The sequence below is a fragment of the Trichomycterus rosablanca genome, chromosome 19, assembly GCF_030014385.1.
Source record: "Trichomycterus rosablanca isolate fTriRos1 chromosome 19, fTriRos1.hap1, whole genome shotgun sequence".
NCBI lineage: Eukaryota > Metazoa > Chordata > Actinopteri > Siluriformes > Trichomycteridae > Trichomycterus > Trichomycterus rosablanca.
In genome coordinates this window covers 22,564,867-22,591,009 of record NC_086006.1, presented here as the reverse complement: position 1 = coordinate 22,591,009, position 26,143 = coordinate 22,564,867, and the positions used below count along the sequence as shown (strand labels likewise).

Below are 26,143 nucleotides of genomic sequence, written 5' to 3'. Positions count from 1 at the left end.
TGCCTTCGGCTCCTGGCCCCTCCTTTAGAGGCGCCCTGTGGTACCTAACCTCCACCCCCCAGTGGGCCAGGAAGCGTGAAAAATCTCACTAATGGGTTTATTTGCTTTTGTAATCTGTCACTCCCCAGGACTTGTCCAGTTGACACTCTTCAAAGTTGGGCACTCTGCTCGACTGGCCTGCTGAACACTTCTGAATTTTCTTACCCACTGAGAAGATCATCACCTCTTGCCATCCTTACTGAGAAGGAACTCCTTGAATTGAAGTGCTTGTCTAGACCAGACTTCAACATTAAAGCATCGGATTCTCTTCTTTTCTCAACAAACTGGTTCACTCTGGACAGTAAGGCTGATTGAATCTAAAGACGTTATCTCTGCCTTGGGAGACTGACTGTACAGTAAATGATGCGCCTCTTGCTGCTAGCCACATTGGCGGCACTTCTTTGGAGTCACGGCACACTCCTGGAAGGTGCAGAGGCCAGGAAAGTGCGAAAGAGGCCAAAGGAGATGCCACCGCAGCACACGGAGGTGTTGAACACCACACTGTCCAACAGTGAGGAGGAGGATGAGGACATCAAGGTAAACAGTTCCAGACTCTTTTCTCTGTTCTCTCTTTATCCTCAGCTTCCACTTCACTCTGTGTTTATAAGCCTTAGGACGGTTCAAGGGATTAAATGCTTGAATCCACTCTGGTTTACATCAAACAATTCTCAGATAGAGGGAATAAATTATATTGATAAGTTGTAAGGGACCTGTTTTTCATGGTGGTCCTGTGATTTAATGATAGATTCATATTTTTCTGTACTAAAAAGAAGACCCTGTCCCTGCTGTCTGTGTCCATAATGATCAAACTTTAAGGTGCTGATACTGAAACAGAGACTTCTCTCTTGCACAAGAGCCTTTAACCCCATGGTAATGTAAACCTCACTTGACTGTGGACAGTGTTACTTACCAGCTTATAGTTTGTGGCAGACCTGTTATTTGGTGGTGTTTGGGTTATATCTGACTGCTAGAATTTCTGGTAGAAGACAGTTTCTTTCTAACCTTAGCAAAATACCACGTTTTGGAGCTTTTACTTCAATAAATAATAACCAAAATTTCTTGATGTGTTTGTGTGGTTTTCACCCAGAGATTTTTAAAAAAGACCCTAAATTTATGGATGACTTGTTTGGCAAATAAGTGTTTTCCAGTCATGCAGTCATGCAAAAAACAATTCTAAAAACCAGGTATTAAAACTGTAATGAAATATGCTTCTTTCAAGTCTGTGTAAGTCTATTGGTACATCCAATACTCATAGAGAAAATGGTATTAAACTGCACCTTTGCTTAGAAGTGCCCTCAAGAATGCATAATTTGTACTTTTAGTATCTTTTACCTAGGGAAGTAGGTAGGTTTTAAATCAATGGTCTAGTATATGTACCTTTATCTGAGATTGTACACTCACATATCTATCTTTATATTGGTAGACCTACTTGTACTGAAGTTGTACCTTGAAAGTATATAAATATTGAGTAAAGCTCATCTATCTTCTATAAGCGCTCACTAAATGAATAATGTCATATACAACAGATCAGACAATCCCTTGTCTAATTCTTCTTGAGGTCTAAAAAGACAAGCTGAATAGCCACTAAGAGATGTGGCCATTTATGGGAATTTTCACACATGCTGCTGTGCAGTGTTCATCTTGCCCATTAGTTTTTCTTGACATGTGATATCTCTGTGATTAGAATTGTCTGCTCTGTCTTTTTTGTACCTGTTGCCCCGTGGATGATTTAAGACCAGTTAGTCTGCTAGTCTGCCACAATTCCACGGGTCATGTTTAAAGAGTGTCCATTACCAGCTGGCAACATTTGTTTTTCCCATCAGTGATGGGAATGCTGTGTTAGATCTGACCATCTGACCAATCCAATCATTTCCCAAAGCCTAGCTTATATCCAAACCTTATAAAAGATTAAATGCATGTCTAAAAAGTTTACAGAAATGTAAATAGTAAGCTGCTTTTCCATCAACTACTGTTATGCAAAATTTCTTATTATGATTACAACAGCTGGACACTGCTCAGTATCAGGTAGTGAAAGAATGGTCTGGCATATTAACAGGGAACAACAGCCTGCAGCAAGCACAGTCAAAAAGTCAGTGCATATCCCACAGCGTATTCATTTTGAATATTAATACTTTAACAAAATATATGGACAAAACTATGTGGACACATGGCAATAACTTACTGAACATCCCATTTCAAAACCATGGGCAATAATATGGAGTTGTCCTGACCACATTCTGTTTCTGTATTCAGTCAGAGAAGCATTTATAAAATCAGACATAGATGTTGGACAAGTAGGCCCAGCTCGCAATCAACAATCTAATTCATCCCAAAGGTGTTAATTTGGGTTGAGGTCAGGGTTCTGTGAAGGCCACTGGTGTTCCTCCACAGAAAACTCAACAGTCCTTTATTGGTGTGCTTTATGCACAGGGGCACAGTTATGCTGGCAAAAGAATTGGCCATCACCAAACTCTATCCTCAATGCTAAAAGCAAATAATGTATTTCATATAATTGTTTTTGTACAGCTGTTTGCAATGGGTTTGACTGACCCCCTAAAGTCAATGATAAAAATAGTGTCCACATACTTTTGGCCATGTAGTGCATACTGTAATTGTAAAATGTGTGTAATGAAAACATGCAGCTATCAGACTCATGCAACCTGTACTGCATATTCAACTCTTTATTCAGCTACAGTAATGTCATCCATTGCATTAGTGGTGATGGATGACTCTGCCATTTATACTGTTTACCACTGCAAGCCTTGGGTGCAAAAGATTGGTTGGTTCAGACAGAAGCCTCAATCCCTGTTCTCAATCAGGAGTCAGCCAATAAGATTTTTTATTAAACCGGACTATATAAGAATATGTGCACTGCCTAGTCTTCAGCTTCAGTATATAAACTCAAATGTGTGAGGGTCAGTATGGACGAATGGCTCAGGTATGTGAAGAATGTGCACTTGTGGAGCCTGATCAGTGCATCAATTAGTCCCCATCCTGCTCTAACATGAAGTGAAGGAGGCCTCGTTTACTGATTAATCCTCCACTGTGTTAATGAGTAGCAGTTCACAGCAGTAAATTTTTCTCCCTAAAAATTCATTTAGTCTTTATTTATTTTTAAACAACAGAAACATACAAAGAAACTTTAAAGAGACTAAATTACAGCTGCAAGGACAACTGTATAGGTGAGGCCAAGTAAGGTGATCACTGTCAGCAATAGAAGTGCTCTACATGAGACAACTAACAGAATTTAACTAACAGAGACCTTATGAAAGAGTACCTAATCCAAAGTACCTAATCCAAACCTTTCCAAAGAGTATCTAATTAAGTGTATTATTATTAAAATCACTGCAACATATTTCAAACCTAAACAAATGGCATGGCTCTGTTATGAAATCATGTCCTTCTGTTTTACCAGATATGGCCAGCAGAGGGAGCATAAAGGTGCAAATAGTTGACTTGTCAGTTCCTCTTAACTGACAGTTACCTGCGCCTCGTTGAGCATTATTTTGCTCCAGGTGGAAGGGTTCCTACTTATCATGGTTTCTTCCTCACTGATTTGCCTGCTCCTCTGCTAGGAAACCTACTTTGCTCCTAAAGCCGGGTTCGGTCTAGTCTGGTTTTCTGCTGGTGCTTGATGCCAGCACACTGTATTTCTTTCCGGGAACTCAGTCGGTGATGCAGCACTTTTTGGACAAGCAAGCTGCCCTATAGGCAGTGTGATGGGCCTTTTCCGAAGTTGACTCCACTTTGGGACCTATGCTGGGCTCGGGCTGCGCCGGTTGGAGGGGTGGGATGCCGCTTGTGTATTTCTATTCCATATTTTGATAACCAGTTCTCATTTCTGCACTATCCCTTTTCTATTTACTTTCTTTATTGCAGGCTGTAGATAGTTTTGCATCTTTTATTTGATCCTTTGTTTCTGTTATTTTGGCCACTGCTTTTAGCCTGTTTAGCCATTACCTTATTTGTTTGTGTTTTTGATTGTGTTTTCTTAGCCACATTATTGTCTTACTCTGGTTAAGCATCCTGCAAATTGGGTTGACTGCACAAATCGCTGCCTTAAAAAAAATACATTGTTTTTAAAGAATGCTCCCACATCCCACCACAAACCACTTGTTAGTGAGCATTTCAGAAGTTGTTTAGAATCCAAAGACTGATATGACTGACCAATGTTTTGTCGACCTCCTGTAAATGCTCATCGTAGTAACTAATGCACATATAGTATGTCTGGGCTTTAACATGATGAATGCTTTGCCAGTTCTAGCCTGTTAAGTTATTGCATAAGTATTGTTTAGATCTAATGGATTCCACTGGAACGTTTGCTTTTCTCTCAGCCCACCCATTGTGTTGGTATTCTCGAATGACTTGTTCTGACTTTCTGCTTCATGATTCAGTATGATTCAGTAGGTTTGTCAACAACAGCTACTGTGTTTTTGGGGATATCTTAAAATGTTTACTTAATTATCTAACAATACACAAGATTTAGGTGGTTCAAATCACCAGGGGCAGAACTTCATTATAAAGATTGATGATTTGTGATTTGTATTTAGGCAGTGCACCACTTGGGTGGAATATTGTATAAACTGTGCATTGGAGTCCAACACTGATGCCACCTGCTCAAATTACTTAATAATTCATTTTTGCTCTTCTTCCAATTTAGTGCTGTCACTAAGATTCCATCTCCTTTTCTTAGTTGCATGACAGCTACTAATCTAAAAGGATTTTCTCTTTTAAGACACATAAAACCAGCCACTCAGTCTCATTTAATGTAGGAGACAGGAGTGCAATAGGACAGTTGTAACCTAGTGGTTAAGGTACTGGACTAGTAAACAGACGGTCGCTAGTTCAAACCTTACCACTGCCAGGTTGCCACTGTTGGGCCTTTGAGCAAGGCCCTTAACCCTCAGTTGCTTGGACAGTATACTGTAGATTGCTTTGGATAAAAGTGTCTGCTAAATGCCAAAAATGTAAATGAGAGCACTCACACAACTGTTCTTCCCGTTATTAGCTAGCATTATGTTTTGACCAATTACACTCTCTTGGACTCCCAGCTACAAATGGCTGTGGTAGAATCAGAGCTTGAACTAACAATCTCCTTTGCTGTTCTAACAAGCGCTTTACTGATGCACCATTCTTATTAGCGCACATAGATCCAAAAAGGTGGTCAAAATAACTCATTTAATATCAGGGTTAGCCAGCACCACCTTGGCGACCTTTCTGGCTCTACTTTTGGTTTAAAGTAGGTCTGCTTACATGCCAATTTGCATGGTTGGAAGAGCGTTTATCTTCAGTGCTACATTATCTCCATTATTCCAGCCCCACTTTGTACTGCTTATTCCTTTAGTTTCTTGTTTTGTTTATTCAAGTTTCGGGTTCTGATTTTCTAGTTATTTCTCCTGTTTTATTATTTTCTTTCTTTAGTTTGTAATTTTTCTTTCTCCTGCACGTGGGTTTATCTAAAGTCCCTTTGGGACTAGAACTAGCAATCTCCCAATGTGTCACTCTGACCTCCCCTCTGGCTTTACAATCTAAATTACATGTATTATTACTTGGCCCTCTGCCTAAAGTTATAAGCTAGCTAATTATGTCCTGAAAGCTCATCCTAAATACCTAAATACAAACTGCAACCACAAAATAATCACACACACCGAGTGGAGGACTGGTCTGGGTTGACTGTTTAAAAATAAACAGAAACCTGAACGTAAAATCAGATGGTACGAATGATTGACCCCACTGTCTTTTGTCTTTGTTTATGCTGTTAACCCCTTGTCTTTCCCTTCCATCGTCTTGCTTTCGCTGTGGTCCGGTGCAGGCAGGCTGCCATGATGTAATTCCTGAGAAAGTTTAGGTGGAGAGATATTTAAAGAGCATTGGCAAAGCTCTTTCCCAGCCCATTGATTCTGTCAGTCTCCAGCTAGCCTGACTCCGCTGTGTCTGGGACATCCGATAGGGCAAAAAAAAGGAAAAAAACCCCAAAAACAACAACAAGAAAAAAAAAACAGGGCAGCAGGCCGTGTAAGCCCCTCACAAAGCCTCACAGAAAGGGTCCTGAAAGAGGACACCATGAGGAGCATTAGCTGCCCCCTCTCTTGCCTACATTCTTTTCATCTGGGCCCACGCGATCAGGGATAATGACATAATCACGCTAAGACTCTGTGTTATGCCAGATTGTGTCACTGCCAAGCGGCATCACCTAACCTGTGGACTCAGGGTTAAGCTGACATTCAGTGTTATAAAATGAAGATTAATTTCAGGGCTTTGGAACATATTTAATGGTATTAAAGTGAAATACGGTAAATCTGTCTGCTGCTTCTGATCTTGGTTTAAGTAGAAACAGAAGTTTGCTCTTTAATTTCTTTTTTTGTACTGCTGTGTTACACTCGATCACACTTGAGGAGTACTGAAGATACAGTTAAATATTAAACTGATTTTAAATGACATCCAGAATTATGTGAACTGTACAGGTAATTTGAATATGAATTTGAATGGGCACAAATGTTAAAATCCCAGTAAACAGCCCACAATACATCAAAACTCTGGATATATTATGGGCTGTTTACTGGGATTTTAACATTTGTGCCTATAAAATTACCTGTACTGTTCACATAATTGCCTAATGTCAAACATGAGAAAAGATTAAAGAGAATAAATGGGGTCATAGAGGTGCCCTGCCTGAAGAAAAGAACACACATCCAAGTCTGTTCTTTTGTTAATACTTATAAATATAGAAGGTTGCCGGTTCAAGCCCCACCACTGCCAAATTGCCACTGTTGGGCCCCTAAACAAGGCCCTAAACCTTCAATTGATGAAATTGTGTTCAGTCATAATTGTAAGTTGCTTTGGATAAAAGTGCTTGCTTAATGCTGCAAATGTGAATATAAATAACCACTCATGATACTTTTACTTCTAAAAGTAACTTGTGTGGTGTGTCCAATATTTGATAAGAACTAGGGCTGTCGAAGTTAACGCGATAATAACGCATTAACGCAATCTCAATTTAACGCGATTAAGATAAATAGTGCCGTTAACGCAAATTCTAGTTCATGTTGAGACTTGACTGGTAGAACAAACGTTTTAATGTCGGACATGTCACCGTTTTTCATTTGCGGTTTGTTAACAAAATGTAAAAGAGCGTCGTAGCATCTGCACTTGCATAATAAAGAAATAAATACACGCTATATTCACAAGTTGTCGGGAGCAGAACACTTTATTAACTTATTCTGTTACGGTAAAGAATACCGGACAGCTGAGTCAAGCACGTTGTCCATGAACTATGGAAGCCCCAAAGGGTCAAAACACACTCACTTCGTGTAGAAACGTCCATCAAACCATTGGATAGTATTACTGCCTAGTATGTGAGTGAATAAAACTCCCTTACAGTTTTCTCTTGTCCCAGCAGTTTTTAACATCAGTACATTTAGCATAAAATGTGTTCACCATTTTAATTGTAACATTTCACTTAAAAATCCTTGTTTTCTATAACATTTACACAGATTTTTTTTTATGCGATTAATCGCGATTAACTATATGAAATTCTGAGATTAATCGCGATTAAAAATTTTAATCGTTTGACAGCCCTAATAAGAACACAACCTGTCTTCCAGTGGCCAAAGTACTGCTACTATTTTGCCTAGGAGTGAATATCATGCAAAGATCACACAAAAAGCAAAATGTGCAATGTAGAAAGCAATCTAAAAGAACCAAACAGTAAAAGACCATGAAAAATCTCAGGAATTTGACATCTTTGTTCACAGCAACCATTCACAGTGTTGTACTCTGTGGTAGTGGGCAGTGGAAGCTCACTGGTTAAGATACTGGATTAGTAGTCAGATGGTTGCCGGTTTAAGCCCCACCACTGCAAACTTGCAACTCACAGGCCCCTCTGTAGGGCCCTTAACCCTCAATTGCTCAAGTCACTTTGGATGAAAGTGTCTGCTAAATGCTGTAGATGTACTAAAAGTACCTACAGTACAAGAGGTACAATATAAAAATCCAAAAAAATACAGCACTATAGACTTTATACCTACTAATGCTGTGACTCATTTTGAAACTGGAATTGTACACTAATCAGTTCTCTTATTTACTAGGGTAAAAAATGTGAAAAATTTACCATTTTACCTTAATACTGCTGTACAGACCTGACCTGCTTCAATTTGCACAATAATAATAAGGGTAGCTTTGTCGCCTCACAACAAGAAGATCCCCAGGTGGGGCAGACCGGGTCCTTTCTGTGTGGAGTTTGCATGTTCTCCCCGTGTCTGTGTGCAAGTGAGGTGAATAGGAGACACTAAATTGTCCATGACTGTGTTTGATAACCTTGTGAACTGATGAATCTTGTGTAATGAGTAACTACCGTTCCTGTCATGAATGTAACCAAAGTGTAAAACATGACGTTAGAATCCTAATAAATAAATATTTCAACTGTAAAGCATGGTGGAGGGTGGTTGGACCATAGGTTATAATAATTTGTGCTTTGACGTGGCCAAATCTAACTCCAGATCTTAATTAATATGCTGTAATTTGATCTAAAAAGAGCCGTTCATGCAACAAATCATCCACAAAAAACCACCCAGAATCATTTTAAATGTTTCCTAACCATTGTACAAGTCTAGTACAGTTGTACAGGGAGAACATGCAAGCCGTAGCCTAGTGGTTAAGGTACTGGACTAGTAACCAGAAGGTCGCTGGTTCAAGCCCCACCACTACCAGGTTGCTGCTGTTGGGCCCTTGAGCAAGGCTCTTAACCCTCAATTACTCAGACTGTGTACTGTAACTGTAATGTAAGTCGCTTTGGATAAAGGCATCTGCTAAATGCCGAAAATGTAATTGTAAAGTCTGACAGCAACCACAGGTTAAATGACTCTACCACTGATTAAATACAAGGCTTTTTCTGTTTTATGAAGTCATGACTGAAAAGTGTGGTCAAAAGCTTTGCTTCTTGTAATGATGCTACTGCCCAACTCAGGTCAGAGGTGCACTAAAATGATCATGATGTCATGTTTTGGCAAAATGGTCCACTTGACCTACCACAGATCTTAAAAGGAAAATGAGCAGCTGTACCTAACTCAGTCTGAGGACTGTAATTTGTGCACAAAAGCAGGTGTGATGCTCCGATCAGCCTCTGTCAGTCCCGTGGAAGGAGGGCAGGGTAATTCTGCAGATCTCATAATAGGCCTTGTGGCTTATACTTCTCACATGTCTTCACTAGCAAAGGAATGCACACTCAGTATACACTCTCACACACCCCAACACACTAAATGTCTATACAATGTTTACACTGCCGAAAGGTTAAAAACAACACCAAGGCCACTATTAACCTCAGCTCAGGTCTTGTTTGTGGAAAGTTTCCCAGCAGTTCCCGACACATACACTACGTGTTGGCGTGTTTCGCAAACGTGTGCTTGATGGCAGTGTAAATTAGATACAGCCGTCTTTGTTGTCATTGATTTAATGACCCATGGGCCTAATGGGCATCTCTCCAACTTTCCCTCTCGAGTAATAACACAGCAGTTAACTGTTTCACTGTGTACGTAAGGACGTGATGAAAGGAACTTTATGGCAACTGCCAAACAAATATTTCAGCAGAAAAAAGAGCTCCGTTTATATTCCTCCATTTGGAGCAAATTAGTTATCAAACCCTGAACAGGAATGATAAAATAACAAATGCCACTATAAAGAACTGCAGTGGGTCCTGTTAGCTGTTAAATTCTAGCCTTTGAAGGTGGGATGAAGGACCCGCTCGGTACAGAACATTTCTGTTTCGATGGCCATGCTTGCTCCCAAAGGGCATAATGACTTGGTACCAACCCAGAGCTTAATTGTAGGTACGGGACGGAGGCGTGCCACCAATGCGTGCATATAATACAGTCTGTAAATCTGTCCACTGAGCTGTAAAAAGCCAAGCTGGGAACATGGCTTTGTCATCCTTTTCATGATGAACCATTGTTCTCCTGGGGCCCAAGTGGGCTTCGCTCTATATACGCTTCTGTTGTGCCAGTGAGGGGAACTGGAGTGGAATGTAGGGTGAATAACAGTGAGGACACATGCCAGTGTTGCTGAAACAAAGTAGGTCTACGTTCATTAATGTTCATTAACAACAGGTCAAAGACCTGTTGTCCTGTTGAAGAAGCTTCAGTTTCTTGACAGACTGTTTCACATTTACTTTTAGAATTTGCTAATATTTAGTAAAATCCATTGTTTCATCTGTGGTTTATGCCGCTTACTGCCACAAAAACCAAAAGCATGAACGATCCACCCCCATGACTAACAATTGGCAGGTGTTTTTTTTAATTATTATATATTTTACCCATTGATCTATCCTTAAACACCAATAATGATGAAGTATGAACCTGTTTTTAATGATTAAAGTTTAAATTTAGATAATTTGTTGTGACACTCCATACTGTAATCAGGTGCATTGTTTGTGCTACAATCGTTCTTAAGATGATTCTAGAGCCCATTTGGAGTCAGATTAGATTATTTGATTTGTCACTATATAGAACTGTGTTCCAGAACTCTGCAGGCCAATCCAAATTCCCTCTGGCGTATTCCAACTGTCCCTCAGCCGGGTTATCCACAGAGGTGCTTCAAGGACCACAGTTGTTAAGTGATCTTCTTATGGTTGCCACAGGCACAGTTATCACAGCATTCATCAGGTCATCCTGTAATAACACATGGGGTTTACTTTTTTCCTCTGGACAAAATAAGGGTTTTCACACTTGGACAGGCAGTTCATGCTATAAATGAAGATGGTGTGTCACTTTACACAGTCAAGCAAGCTTCATCTTCTGTTTCAATGTAGCACTCTAAACGTTTGTTCCTAAACCCAAAGAGAGAGTCTTTTAGACCAGAATTGTGTGGTCAGATAAAATAAAGATGAATGAATTTGGACACAGTAATAAGAAGAATGTTTGGGGAAGTAAGGGTGAGACATGCAAACCCAACAAATCTGTACATCCGGTGGTGACAGTATTTTGCTCTGTGGCTTTTTGCTGCCAGTTCTACTGATGCATTGCTCAAAAAAGTGGACAGAATAATGAAGATTACCTCAAAATTCCTGTCTTGGATGCAACTTGGTGTTCTAGCAGAACTAACATTAAACCTACAATAGCCTTCCTAATGCCCTGACCACAAGTCTGTCATGAATAAGTGGCCTGCACTGAGAAATGCAAGACAACCAACATATTAGGTTGAATAGCTAATTCAGCCAAGTATTCAAACACTGTGGTGCCAGAATCTTAACCAAAAATATTTGTGTTGTGTGTATATTTCAGAACTAGGATATATTGTTCATATTTTTAAAACTTAACAATAAACCTCTTTTGGACAAAAGTGCACTATTTGGCCAAAAATATGTGAACACCACCCCTAATTACTATGTGTTTCGAAAACCCCCAGTGCTAACAAGTATTAAAATGAATTAAACGTATGGGAACAGATTGGGAAGGACATCACTGTTCCAGCATCAGTGTGCCCCTGCATGCTTTGGTTCAATCCCCACTATAGCCAAGCTGTCACTGTTGGGCCCTCAAACTAGGCCCTCAACCCACAATTACTTGAATTGTATTTGGTCAGTGTCGTGGTCAAGTCTGTTTTACCACCACTTTATTCTGGTCTGGGTTTTGTGGGTCTGATTTATTGGGCGAAAAGCAGGATACACCCCAGACAGGACCCCAGTCCATCTTGGGACAGACACACATACAAAAACGTTCACACACACACTCACACTTCAGGGAATTTTAGTTTCTCCAATTGGCCTTATTGCATGTTTTTGGACTTGTAGGAGGAAACTGTAGTTTCCAGAGGAAACCCTTGCAGACACAGGGAGAACATGCAAACTAAAGTGAGGATTGAAACATGTTAATCTGTGTCATGTTTTGAGTTGTGAAAACAATGTACATGCCATGGATATGAAGTCATGAAACAGTTCCAACAGTTTAAAATTAGGTGCTTTATAAGCCTGGCTGTACATATTATATCTGCATTAGACTGCAAAATCTGCAACCATTAGCTTTAAATATTTTCTCAGAAAGATAAACAGTGCTGTTGTGTCGTATTTCCATATTTAATCCACATAATAATTTGTGTGCAGTATCTGATGCTAATAGATAGAATTAATGACCGCAGTCTGGCTGGTGTAATTGTGGCCCATTTGAAATATGACAAGTTGCAAGGATTCTGCAGTATTTAAGTGATATTTAGTCTAGTTTGTGCAGGCTGTGCGTGCGTGGGTTTAATTATAGGCTTTAGAGTACAGCCTACTCGCCTGTCGGTAAACGCAATGGAAAGAATTAGCCTAATGCATAGTCATAGTGAGAATAGCTGGAGCTCTAATATATTAATCATAAGCAAGCTGATTGTAATGGGATGGAAATGAAGCCTGAACAATCATGAAGTCTCTCCACAATGGGACTGCGCTGCATGGCTGTCGACGCCGGCCACAGAATAGTTTTATGACTGTGTTTATATTTGCCGTGGCAGGCTGCCTCTTGTTCCTCTTACTTTTGTTGCTCAAAATAAGCTAATTTTCCCATTTCCTTCAAATGTTAAGCAAATAGTATGTGGCAAAAGGTAGGGATTTTTAAAATTCAGATCCAAGTGTATTCTTTTAAGGTCATGCAAAACTAAGGCAACTTTTTGCTTACTTATTATTATATTATTATCAACTTTATTTGATCCAATGTATCCACTTAAGATACATACAGATAATGTATTTATGTTAAAATATACAAACATGCCATTATATTACAGTACATATACTGTATGTTATATATACTGTATATTATAGTACGTCATTGCTACCCCAGGTGGGGTGGTCCGGGTCCTTTCTGTGTGGAGTTTGCATGTTCTCCCCGTGTCTGCGTGGGTTTACTCCGGGTGCTCCGGTTTCCTCCCACAATCCAAAGACATGCAAGTAAGGTGAATTGAAGATACAAAATTGTCCCTGACTGTGTTTGATATAACCTTGTGAACTGATGAATCTTGTGTAATGAGTAACTACCGTTCCTGTCATGAATGTAACCAAAGTGTAAAACATGATGTTAAAATCCTAATAAACAAACAAACATCATTGCTTAAAATTGTTAACTGTGTCATTAAAAGCCACAAATTTTGTGCTACAATGTTGCCAACATGATTATCAAATAGATCATAACTTAGAAACCAAAAGCACAATCACAAGCAACGATTAGCTGTAACACGCTTAGGCAAATTCTCAGGTCAAATCACTTGTTCATTGCATATTTTAAGATTTTGACACCCGTACTACATCAGAATAGTATTCATACAATAATTAAGTAGTGATGCTGGTGCTTTCTTTTTGTCTTCTCTACATTATTGCAGTGGTAGGCCTATATCAGAGGGTTAAATTCTTTCTTTCCACCACTGCACCCATAATAGAGTATTTGGCAGCCTTACTCCAAATTGCACCATTATTTTAACAACCACAACATCCATCAAGGAAAAAAAACTAGCTCCATAAAAGTGTTTAGGTAGAGTTCTGCAGAGCAACAATTCCCCTGTACATGATCCATCACAGGCATTTCTGAAAACATTCACATAACTTAGCGGAGCAGCGTTTTCCACACAGTCATGCTGCCGCTTCTGTTTACGGAGAGTATCGCATGGGTGATGTTGCACAAACAAGACAGTAATGATCACTATTTAAACTGTTTGGAACAAAGACAGTGGTTTGGCTCCTGTACCCTTCTGGTTTCGAATCTGTTCTGTGGTGCATCAGGAACACAGTATCATTCTTATAATTATGTGCTTGTTTCTTGACGTGGTAATGATGTGCTTTTTCATTCCCTTAGGCCCTAATGTGATAGAATTGCACTTTTACGGTGTTGAAAAGAACATTAGGTGGTCTGGGATATTACCCTGAAGAGGGGAGAGTGGTGCCTCTGCAAAGTCCTACAAATCTCATGTGCTTTGTCTTGTCACATGTTAATCTCTGCTTTAAAAAATTATGATGTCTTCAAATGCACCGTTTGACTCAGTTCATCCATGCTGTTTATCAAGTGCTCATATATTTTGAATTGCTCTAGCGAAGGTGTTGACGAGTTCTTTGCTGCCCAGACTTTTTAGAAAATGAACCTTTAAAAACACTACATAGCCAAAAGCCTGTGGACACCTGAGATCACTGGAAGTATTATCTAGAACTTTAAAACATTTTGTGCATTTGGTGCAGCAGCAATGGAGATATTTGGTCACTTAGATTAGCAGTTTGTCTGGTCCAAGAAAGGCCAGAAGAATACTGTCCCCATACTCAAGCATGTTGGTGGGTCAGTCATGATGTGGGGATGTTTTTCTGCTGAGAAACTACCAACTTGGCTGTGTGATTGTATTATGTCCAGCAAGACAGTGATCCCAAGCACACTTCCAAGTCAACCAAAGCTTTGTTAAAGAATCAGTCCTGGAATATCCAGTGGCCCTCTCAGTCTCTAGATTTAAATCCCATAGACAATCTATGGTGGGATTTAAAGAAAGCAGTTGCCATCTAGCAAAGCCCTCAAAACTCAATGAGCTAAAACCGTGTGAGAGGATTTCACATGAGAGGTGTCAGAAGCTTGTTAGCACTTAACGAAAGTGCTTATGAGAGGTTCTCAAGGAAAAAGATGTTCCACCAACTACTGAGGCTGGGGTTGCACATTCGTCAAGAAAACTAAATGCAAACATCATGTTATCAAATATGCATGTATGTATGTGAGACTGAGACTTCTTGGGGTATATTTTTATTCCATTTTATACACATCACCTTAATATCTTAATGTGAGGGGGTTAAATGATTCCAACTGTCCCTGAAGATCCCTGTAACTGTGTCTTGAAGATTTTTATGCACATGTTCTATCATATACATTAAATCACATGCATAAAACCCATACTTTTTATAACTGGCAAATTGTTTAAACACCAGTACATAACTACAATGTTTATAAAATACCCACACGAGTAAATAGTTAAAGCTTACTCGAGCTTTTTGGCTGCGTACTGGGCACAGCAACGAAAGAGCCAGTGTTTGTAGGTTCAGGACTGACTCAAAGCTGCATGGTTCATGAGCGTAAGTAAGCTTTATTAATCATAAGCCACACACATCCAAGCTTGTTTACTCCAGCTGGCACTGCTGTATTAAGAAAAAATCTGCATGTAGCAAATGGTAGCTGATCTGTTTATATTCAACGCTTGCATACCCGTGTTATAAGAAACCAGCATAGTGTCATGTATAAAACACTACACAGATTTAGAAAGTTATAAGATGCTAAAAAAATACCCAGCTAGTTATTGATAAGGTAATGTAAATTTACCACAACATGTTTAAAACTGACCTGGCATTCCAATTGTTGTCTTTTAAGTCGATTTCTTCATATTTATGTCTGTAAATTACACAAATTCAATTTTTGGAAAAACCAATAAAAACAAAAAATTTGATAATTCTCTTGAACCTTGATTAAAAAGGTACAAAGAAATGACTTTATGTTTTTGCTGATCAACTTGAGTAAATATTTTACCTAAACACATTATTTCAGTGCCGCTCAGGTGGCTCAGCGGTAAAACACACGCAGAACACCAGAGCTGGGATCTCGAATACATCATATCAAATCTCAGCTGTGCCTGCCGGCTGGGCTGAGCAGCCACATGAACAACGATTGGCCTGTTGTTTAGATGGGGTGGGATATAAAAAAAAAAAAAGCCAGATAGCGATATACAGTGTATCACAAAAGTGAGTACACCCCTCACATTTCTGCAGATATTTAAGTATATCTTTTCATGGGACAACACTGACAAAATGACACTTTGACACAATGAAAAGTAGTCTGTGTGCAGCTTATATAACAGTGTAAATTTATTCTTCCCTCAAAATAACTCAATATACAGCCATTAATGTCTAAACCACCGGCAACAAAATTGAGTACACCCCTAAGAGACTACACCCCTAAATGTCCAAATTGAGCACTGCTTGTAATTTTCCCTCCAAAATGTCATGTGATTTGTTAGTGTTACTAGGTCTCAGGTGTGCATAGGGAGCAGGTGTGTTCAATTTAGTAGTACAGCTCTCACACTCTCTCATACTGGTCACTGAAAGTTCCAACATGGCACCTCATGGCAAAGAACTCTCTGAGGATCTTAAAAGACGAATTGTTGCGCTTCATGAAGATGGCCAAGGCTACAAGAAGATTGCCAACACCCTGAAACTGAGCTGCAGCACAGTGGACAAGATCATCCAGCGTTTTAAAAGAGCAGGGTCCACTCAGAACAGACCTCGCGTTGGTCGTCCAAAGAAGCTGAGTGCACGTGCTCAGCGTCACATCCAACTGCTGTTTTTGAAAGATAGGCGCAGGAGTGCTGTCAGCATTGCTGCAGAGATTGAAAAGGTGGGGGGTCAGCCGGTCAGTGCTCAGACCATACGCCGCACACTACATCAAATTGGTCTGCATGGCTGTCACCCCAGAGAGAAGCCTCTTCTGAAGTCTCTACACAAGAAAGCCCGCAAACAGTTTGCTGAAGACATGTCAACAAAGGACATGGATTACTGGAACCATGTCCTATGGTCTGATGAGACCAAGATTAATTTGTTTGGTTCAGATGGTCTCAAGCATGTGTGGCGGCAATCAGGTGAGGAGTACAAAGATAAGTGTGTCATGCCTACAGTCAAGCATGGTGGTGGGAATGCCATGGTCTGGGGCTGCATGAGTGCAGCAGGTGTTGGGGAGTTACATTTCATTGAGGGACACATGAACTCCAATATGTACTGTGAAATACTAAGCAGAGCATGATCCCCTCCCTCCGGAAACTGGGTCGCAGGGCAGTGTTCCAGCATGATAATTACCTCAAACACACCTCTAAGACGACCACTGCTTTATTGAAGAGGCTGAGGGTAAAGGTGATGGACTGGCCAAGCATGTCTCCAGACCTAAACCCAATAGAACATCTTTGGGGCATCCTCAAGCGGAAGGTGGAGGAGCACAAAGTCTCGAATATCCGCCAGCTCCGTGATGTCGTCATGGAGGAGTGGAAAAGCATTCCAGTGGCAACCTGTGAAGCTCTGGTAAACTCCATGCCCAGGAGAGTTAAGGCAGTTCTGGGAAATAATGGTGGCCACACAAAATATTGACACTTCAGGAACTTTCACTAAGGGGTGTACTCACTTTTGTTGCCGGTGGTTTAGACATTAATGGCTGTATATTGAGTTATTTTGAGGGAAGAATAAATTTACACTGTTATATAAGCTGCACACAGACTACTTTTCATTGTGTCAAAGTGTCATTTTGTCAGTGTTGTCCCATGAAAAGATATACTTAAATATCTGCAGAAATGTGAGGGGTGTACTCACTTTTGTGATACACTGTATATATACACACATACATGAATTTAATGCCTGCAACACATTCAAAATTATAGGACATCAAACAGGACAGTAAGAAAGTAAACTAGTAAAAGTAATAGATGGGGGTATCATTATTAAGTATAAAATGATCCACCTAAAGCTCAGTCTCTGCAAGCAAAGATAGATTGTGGCTCAACACATTGTGCCAATCTTTATGAGAGAATTGTCAATCTCTTAAAACATTTTTCAAGTCTTTGAACTTCTATGTTCTATCTTCTATCTCATTCTGTGTAGGGCAGGGCCAATGCTGAATGTGTGTGACAGTCTGCTCCTTAGCTTGCACTGCATAAGAAACCATACTATTCATACTAAGTACTACATTAACAGTCATACTTCTACTACTTTATACTTCATATAGCTACAGTAAGTGCTTAGGAGTACTTCGGAAAACTGTTGTCACTTAACACAGTCCATCTCTGCAACAAAAAATGCATTTCAGTACAAAATCCATAAATCAGTAAATCAATGTCCAGTGAAACCTTTCCTTTCTACTTTATTATTATTATCATCAACCACTTTATCATGATCAGGGGTTGCGACAGGTCTGGTTTCACTGGAAAATACTGGGTGCAAGGCAGGAATACCATGGAGAGAATGCCAGTCCATAAGTCCATAGCAGGGTTTTGGCCACCTCAGACATATCACCAATCGTCTGTGTAGAGGCTCGGCCAAGCGATAGCAGCCTAGATGGTGGGCTAGCTTAATAGACTTAATAGCTTCTTTGTACTTTAGTCAATTAAATAAAGTTTCAACAAATCACAGATTTTTGTTTTTTGCATTTTACAGAATGTCCTAACTTTTCTGGAAATGGGGTTTATATAAACTACACAAAAAAACCCAACATATTTTTCCACCATATTGTACTGAATACATGTAAAGGCACAAGATTCCCTCAGCCTGCTGCAGTAAAAAAATGCAGCCAGAGTGCTATAACTCAGTCTGTGTGATCCCGGCCTTAACTTCTGTATTTAACTTTTCCTATGCTGGTATTATTAGCATTGAGGGAGCATTCCAGGTAGGAATTGAATCAGAAAGAAAGTAATTACCTTTGTTGGAGAGCTCTGAAGGATTACTGTCAGCTTTACCACTATATTTACAATTCAGTGAACCTGTCTGTCTTTTACGTGGCACCCGAGGCACAACAAAAACACAAAGACGTCAACACTCAACAGCTCTGCCTGCTGGTTAAGTTGTTTATTTTGTCTGTCTTCACGAAAAGAGAAGAAAAATGCTGCCCGACCAAAATATAAGCCGCTTTCATTCCAGAATATTAGACCAGACAGACAAAGCACGACTTTGTTTCTGTATGAGAAGAAGCAAACGTGTCTGTGATAAAAAAATGACATTTGTTTAACAGATAAGTGATCCATGTCACAGTGCCAAACCTAAACAAATTCCATTTTAGACAAGCCTCCTACATCTACATCTCTCTCATATCTGTGCTTTTATCTCCATTCTAGTCACCTGACGTTTTGGAAAGCGCACGAGGAGAAGTCATTTTGTGGTTACTGGAATTCAGCCATACTTTATATTCGAAGAGAAAACAATAGGTGCAAAGAGATTCCTTGATGAGCTTTAATAACAGAACCAACATCATAAACAGTAGGGGCTGCACACAGGCGCAGTGGGTAGGATGTGTGCCGCATAGCGACATAGGTCTTAGAGACCTGGGTTTAATCCTCGCCTCCGGTCACTGTATGTTAGGAATGTTGAGTGGGTTATATGGTGCCAAGTAGCACTTGAGATTCTTATGTACGTGAGGCTGCTTCCTAAATTACATAATACATACTAAACTGTGTATCACAACATATTTTACTAGTTTAACATAATCTGTATATAATTTGAAACACAGCCTGTGTTGTTGTACATGGGAACTCTAGGTTTCTTCCACTTCTGAATACTTGCCAGTTGGTAAATTGGCTTTTATAAACTGCTTTTAGATGTGAGTAAGTAAATATGTGAATGTGAAAGTGTGTGGCTCCCTGTAATAGATTGGCACCCTGTTCAGGGTGTGTTTCAGCCTCACACCCAGTATCTCTGGGACAGGCTCTGGACATATTGCAACAACGTCTACTTAAGCTGAATAATTAAATACAGAGGAACCTTTATTTAACGGATTTCGGATTTAACAGACAAAATCTGGAAAACCTTTATTATATTTGCATGTTTAGCACTTGTGGACCTTGGTGTGTTTTCCAATCAAAGCCAAACCAACAATTATTTTGTTTATCAAAACGCTTGACGAAACGTATCTCTACAACAACTTGTGTCCAGATGAACTGATTCAACTTTGTGGATTTGTGTACCTGGATTATTGAGCATGCATCAACAGATTGACTAAAGATTATTTATTATTTTTTATTCAGGTGACTGAGGGCCATAGAGTCGACCCGCATGGATCATGGATAGATTTTGTCAAGAGGCCTGTTGCCAACTTCCCAGCAAAGTGCCGGAAACGAAAGCGACCACTGGTACCAAATCACACCTTTTTACACATTATATCCAGTCAGGCAATGTTTATGTATTTCCTATAGTATTTATAGATGCTTGATGAATAGAAAAATACTGAAGTGAAGTAAACACCAGAACAGCTTAGGGTACCTCAGTTTATAGACTGTATGGCCAAAAGTATGTGGACATCTGACCATGCACTTGTTGGACATACCATTCCAAAACCCTGGCCATTCAAATGTTGAGTTGATGTTGAATGAGAAGACTTTTCAGTTCAACCCGAGGTTTTCAGTAAGATTGAGATCAGACCACTGACTCCACCCCAAACTGATATTTTTACAATTTGGTGATGGTGCTAAAGAGTGTTTTCTAACACAATAGGCAGAACTGAAGTCCAAATCATGAAATATACAACAATTATTAATACTCATCAAACTATTTAGTGACCTCTTAAGCCTTGTGGATGAGCGCATTGTCTTCCTGAAAAAAGCCCAGTACCATTCTAAGTTTCGATCATATTGATCCAGTGATTAGTCCAAATCGAATGCAATTTTTTAAATTGATTTCCAATGCATCACCTTTTGCATTGATTTCTCTGTAAGGGGCAGATGAGGAAAAAACATGCCAGGAAAATGCCCTTGCTAGGGTTCTCAACTAATTGTTTAATATTTTCTTAATTTGTTACACTGTTTGTTACACTGTCTAAAACTGCTTAGCAATCTTTGGAAACGAGTGTGTTATCTCTCAGCCAGGACCTGCTGGACCTCCTGGCCCACCAGGACCCCAGGGCCCCCCAGGGTCCCCAGGCGCAGAGGTGACTCAAGAGGTTCTGCTGCAGGAGTTTAAAGAAATGATCAAAGGTGAGCACTGACAAACACACATAAGTGTACCCAAAAAGAATGTGGACCCCCTGTACAACCAATTAAACATCTCATTTCAAAACAATGGGCATTAATATGGAGTTGGCTTCTCATCTATATCATAACAGCCTTTAAGTTTTTTAGATGTTTTTTTTTACTAGATTGTGGAACATGACTGCATGGATTGCTTAAAAGTAACTTCAGTACAAACCTACTACTAGACTAGAGACTAGAGAAATTCTTTAGCTGTGTGCTTTACCTTCCTAGTAAAGCAACCAGACTTGCATTCTTACTTTTGGTCAGTGTCTGTTAGAAGTTTAGCATGTTCTTCCCATATCAGTGTTGATTTTCTCTGGATACCTGTTTTCTTGGCATATGTAAGAAATCTCAGCAAAAGGTACTAATCAGGATCTTGAAAGGCATTACGCTGTTAACATTAGCATGTGTGAACCATATGTTTTTTGAGTAGTCTGATCTGAGGATCCACAACTCGTTGTGTTTACACATGGTGGGCTTTTCTATTGCTTTCTCTATTGCTTTCTCTCTTTTTCTATTGCTTTCACTTTCAATCATTTACAAACGTATATATACAGGACTTGCTTCACAAACACCATCATCAGCCTGTGTTGAAGTGCTTGAGCATGTGCAAAACCAGTAACAGAACCTGTGATGTGACAAGAAGGTTTTTATGATCTAGTTAGAAACTTGATCTTGAAAGCACATGTTAACCATATGCTTTTTGAAAAGTCTGATGTACTGAGTCTAATGGACCACTGAGTTCACACATGTACAAAGAAATATACACTCAGGCTCCCGAGTGGCGCGACAGAAAAGCTTATGACCCATTATCAGAACATTTTATGATTGAGCCCCAACATCGCCGTGGCCATCTGGGGCTGGGGGTACAATAAAGGATTTTTTTCTGGGAGTTCTAGCATCTGTCAGTTCAAGTGTACAGTAGGGCTGTAGGCAGTTACTTTGCTTGCAATGCCTGATCTGACCAGTGTTGCAATATGACACTCAGATTGGTAGCTGTGTAGCAGAGGTGTCAAAATAAAATAACACATAAACACATAAAAACACACAAAGAAAGATATAAAGTAACACAGTTTCTTGTCCAAATAAAAGTACAAATAATAAAAGAAATAGTTTATAATAAAAAAAAAAATACAAGATGAAGTATGGGGTATTTTTTCTTCTCAAATATGTAAGTAGATGCTCATAAATGTCCTTAAATTAAAAATATAAATGTCCTTAAATTATTTTTTATATTTTAAATTTCCTTTTAGCATAATAGAATAGAATGAATAGAATGCATTTATTTGTCATATATACATATACTGTACATATAACTTGTTTTTGGAAGCTGAGGTCGGAGCTCAGGGTCAGCCATTGTATGGCACCCCTGGAGCAAACAGAGGTAAGGGCCGTGCTCAAGGGCCCAACAGTGGCTGCCTGGCAGAGCTGGGATTTGAACTCTCTAACTTTCAGTTGATAGCTTAAAGCTTTACCCACAAGGCTACCACTGTCCCTAAGGTAACCGTTTGAAATTTCTTACTGAATCTGACAAAAGAACACGGTTCCATGTACTTTATACCTTATACAAATGTCTGTACTAATGTCCATAAGACCTTTAAGGCATGGTGGTGGGTGCATCATCTAATTTAGGGCTCTATTTACTCGAGTTCAGTTCACTTATATTACATAATTTTATCATTTATATTACATTTCTGAAAACCAGACTTTCTGATTATTCAGTAATTAGATTATGTCTAAAAAACACTTTTGTTCTCTGTCTAATCAGAAGCCACAGAGAGGAGAGCTTGGGGGGACAATGCTGCCGGACAGAGTCAGCTGCCCACGGCTGTCATGGCACTGGAGAGCATGGTTTCATACAGAAGGATTGAAGAGGCCTTTCACTGCAAGCTCCGAGGTCCTGTTGTGGTGGATAAAAAGACACTGACTGAGCTACAGAACTTCCAGACAGTAAGTGGGACAGTAAGATTTACTTACTGGGAAATAATATAAATTACACCCAGCAGTATTCATGTTTACGTGAGGCTTAATAGTCTGTTCATAATCCGACTAATAGCTCAATCAGAATGAATACATTCATGTATACACCTCAGTCGGAATAGACTAGTTTGATTAAGATAATTCCAAATACTATTTCTATCCAATTAGTTAGGTAATCTTTTAAATAGTTAAATAGAAGAATAATAGCTACGTAATCACCTGTATCCAATTACATTCCCAATCCGAAAGTTTAAGTATGCTCCAATTCCGGGCTCATTTTCTTCATCTTAGAAAATCATGTATTTTTGTTTCAGTTTAACCACTGCCTTATACTGGTCAGGGTCACATGGTTTCGGCTTCCCCTAAATCACTGGGCACAATGCAATAACACATCTGGTACACAATGCCAGTTCATCATGGGGTCTCGACCACCCCCCTTTGTCCGAGCCAATCATGTCTGTATGTAGAAATCTGACCAGCTGATAACACCATTGGGGATTCAGTGGTGGGGGGCGGCACAGTGGCTCAGTGGGAATCACTGTCGCCTTACAGCAAGAAGGTCCTGGGTTTGAATTCCAGGTGGAGCGGTCCGGGTCCTTTCTGTGTGAAGTTTGCATGTTCTCCCCGTGTCTGCATGGGAGTCCAAAGACGTGCAAGTGAGGTTAATTGGAGATACAAAATTGTCCACGACTGTGTTTGACATTAAAGACTTGAACTGATGAATCTTGTGTAACTACCTGTCCTGTCATGAATGTAACCAAAGTGTGTAAAACATGATGTTAAAATCCTAATAAATAACATAAATAAATAATAGGCTAGTGCAATTTACCACTGCACCACCTGAGCGCACATTTCAGCTTGGTAATAGGGTTTTATTTTGTTAAAACATACTTTTTCTTTTCTGTTGCATTTCTTGCTGCACTGCTGGTTATTAGGTGTAACCTTGATGCCTTCCAGTCCTCCCAAGTTTCATGCTTTTCAAATAAAATTGAAACTGAATAAATCTGATAACATAATCCATGACAATGATTTCTTGTCTAGTGGCACAATAGCAAAAAATTAAAAATTAAAAATGTCCCTTACAAAATAGCTGCCTCAGCTGTGGGATAAAATCGTTTTAGCAGATGAATCGATATGTTATGTAACACACAAACCTGGGTAAATAATCATTACCAGAAACATTGGTTCAGTTCATTGGTGATGACTGAGGTAAATCTCCTGTGTGTTAGTCAACCACATACTGTACATCTAGCAGTGTTATTCCAACATCCATAATGTACCGCCAACTGCCTTTTATCACCCGGAGTGTTTTCTTTGTCTGTTTACTGTTATGACTTTGTGGTTAATTGTGTCCAATTTGCATTACCTCAGAAAATTGCTTCAGTCACGTTCAATCATATCTCCATTTCATTCTATTCTTTAATGTCCTGAAAGGCACACATGCTTTGAAATGAAAACATATGGGTTAAGCAAAGATGGTGCCAGCTTTTGTTTAGTGAAACAGTTGGGTATGCAAGAAATATACAATTAAATCATGAATTTAGGTGCATAAGCAAGAAAAGGGAATGTTAACATTTTATGTGACTGATTTATCACTGAATGAACGTTGTGATTATTATAACTCATACAATTATGTCCAAACAACCTTTAACGAAGTTAGTTGTGTGTGTTTTTTTAAATATTATATAGAATGCCTTTATTTGTCATATATACATATAAAACGGCAGCACGATGGCTAAGTGGGTAGCACTGTCGCCTCACAACAAGAAGGTCCTGGGTTCGATCCCCAGGTGGAGCGGTCCGGGTCCTTTCTGTGTGGAGTTTGCATGTTCTCCTTGTGTCCGCGTGGGTTTCCTCCGGGTGCTCCGGTTTCCTCCCACAGCCCAAAGATGTGCAAGTGAGGTGAATTGGAGATACAAATTGTCCAAGACTGTGTTTGATATAAACTTGTGAACTGATGAACCTTGTGTAACGACTAAGTACCGTTTCTGTCATGAATGCAACCAAAGTGTAAAACATGACGTTAAAATCCTAATAAACAAACAAACATATGTACATATACAGGTGTACAGTGCAATGAAATTATTTCTTCGCATATCCCAGCTTGTTTAAAAGCTGGGGTCAAAGCGCAGGGGCAACCATTGTACGGTGATCCTGCAGCAGAGAGAGTTAAAGGCCTTGCTCAAGGGCCCAACAGTGGCTGCATGGCAGAGCTGGGATTCAAACTGTCATCCTTATAGTTGATAGTTTAAAGCCCTACCATTAGGCTACCACTGTCCCTATGTATATGTAAAGAAACTTATTAGTGCTTATTTACATTGAGCTAGTTTCTTATCAAGGTTGGAAGGGACAAACCAAAAAATTTTACTTAATTCTAACAGGAAATTTATCGAGGTGTTTAAATATCATAGAAAAGTTCTGCCATTATTTGGAATCTGCTGGAACATGGGTGAATCTGTTAATAGTCAAGCAAGCTTTACATTGCCATAAAAGCGCTGTTTAAAATCAACGTTTGTCGCTACTAAAATAGACAAATAAAGGCAGGCTGAAGGACTAGCATAGCAGCATCTATGTCCAAACAGTTACATAACTGATAAATATTTTACTTTTCCTCTGTGAATCACACATATTCAACAGACAGCTATCTTAGTCTTGTGTGTGACTGCTTGGTCATGAAAACTCAACCCAGAAAGCTCCTTATAAACAGTTCTCATGCTGATGTTGATTCTAAAAGCAGTTTTATACTAAATTTGTAGTAAAAAATGAAGCAAACAAAACAAACAACACTAAATACTTGTTTCTCTGTGCTGAAAGTTAGATATTTTAGGCAGGTAGGTAGGTAGCTAATTACGTTTGAGTCATTTAGTTTTAAGCCAGCAAACGCTTGGCTCAAAACAATGATGAGTTGGTAAAATAACATGAATTTATTTGGAGAACTAAGGAAGATTTTTTTAGAGTATATGTAACACCCCCTTCCTTCCCAACACACACACAAAACACAATGTCCAGCTCTATCCTGTGCCCTTCAGTATTGGTCTTGGTATTTTCTTGGTCCAGCCTGAGACGGTCTTGACTACAACACTCCCTCTGAAAATATCTCTCATCCCTATATGAGCCACATTGCTGTCTTGGCACTGAACAAAAAGCTACACTGTTTGGGACTTGGACTAGGCAGTGGCTGGGATAAAAAACAAATTAATGCTATTTGAAATGGCAGACTGCTTCAGGGAAGAGCTGTGCCTTGTGACATTCTGGTGAGCTTGGCACTGGCAGCCAGACGCTGGCATGTATTCAAAAGCTGAAGGGAAGAAAAATCTTGTGATTTGTGAAGTGGCCCTGCAGCAAGAATGCTAAACTGGCTTTTGATAAATCTAGAAAATATTCCTGTTAAAGC

The 26,143-nt window shown here is 39.5% G+C and overlaps 1 protein-coding gene across 1 annotated transcript in view; it reads left to right on the top strand.

Moving 5' to 3' along the window:
- Window positions 1-363: 363 nt before the first annotated feature.
- Window positions 364-26,143, top strand: part of c1qtnf12 (C1q and TNF related 12) — a 37,810-nt gene continuing 12,030 nt past the window's right edge. The window contains exons 1-5 of the mRNA XM_063016123.1: window positions 364-576; window positions 9,137-9,139; window positions 19,789-19,893; window positions 20,622-20,733; window positions 22,538-22,719. Coding sequence (XP_062872193.1) covers window positions 400-576; window positions 9,137-9,139; window positions 19,789-19,893; window positions 20,622-20,733; window positions 22,538-22,719 — 579 coding nt within the window. The 5' untranslated portion in view covers window positions 364-399. The remainder of the gene's footprint in view (window positions 577-9,136; window positions 9,140-19,788; window positions 19,894-20,621; window positions 20,734-22,537; window positions 22,720-26,143) is intronic.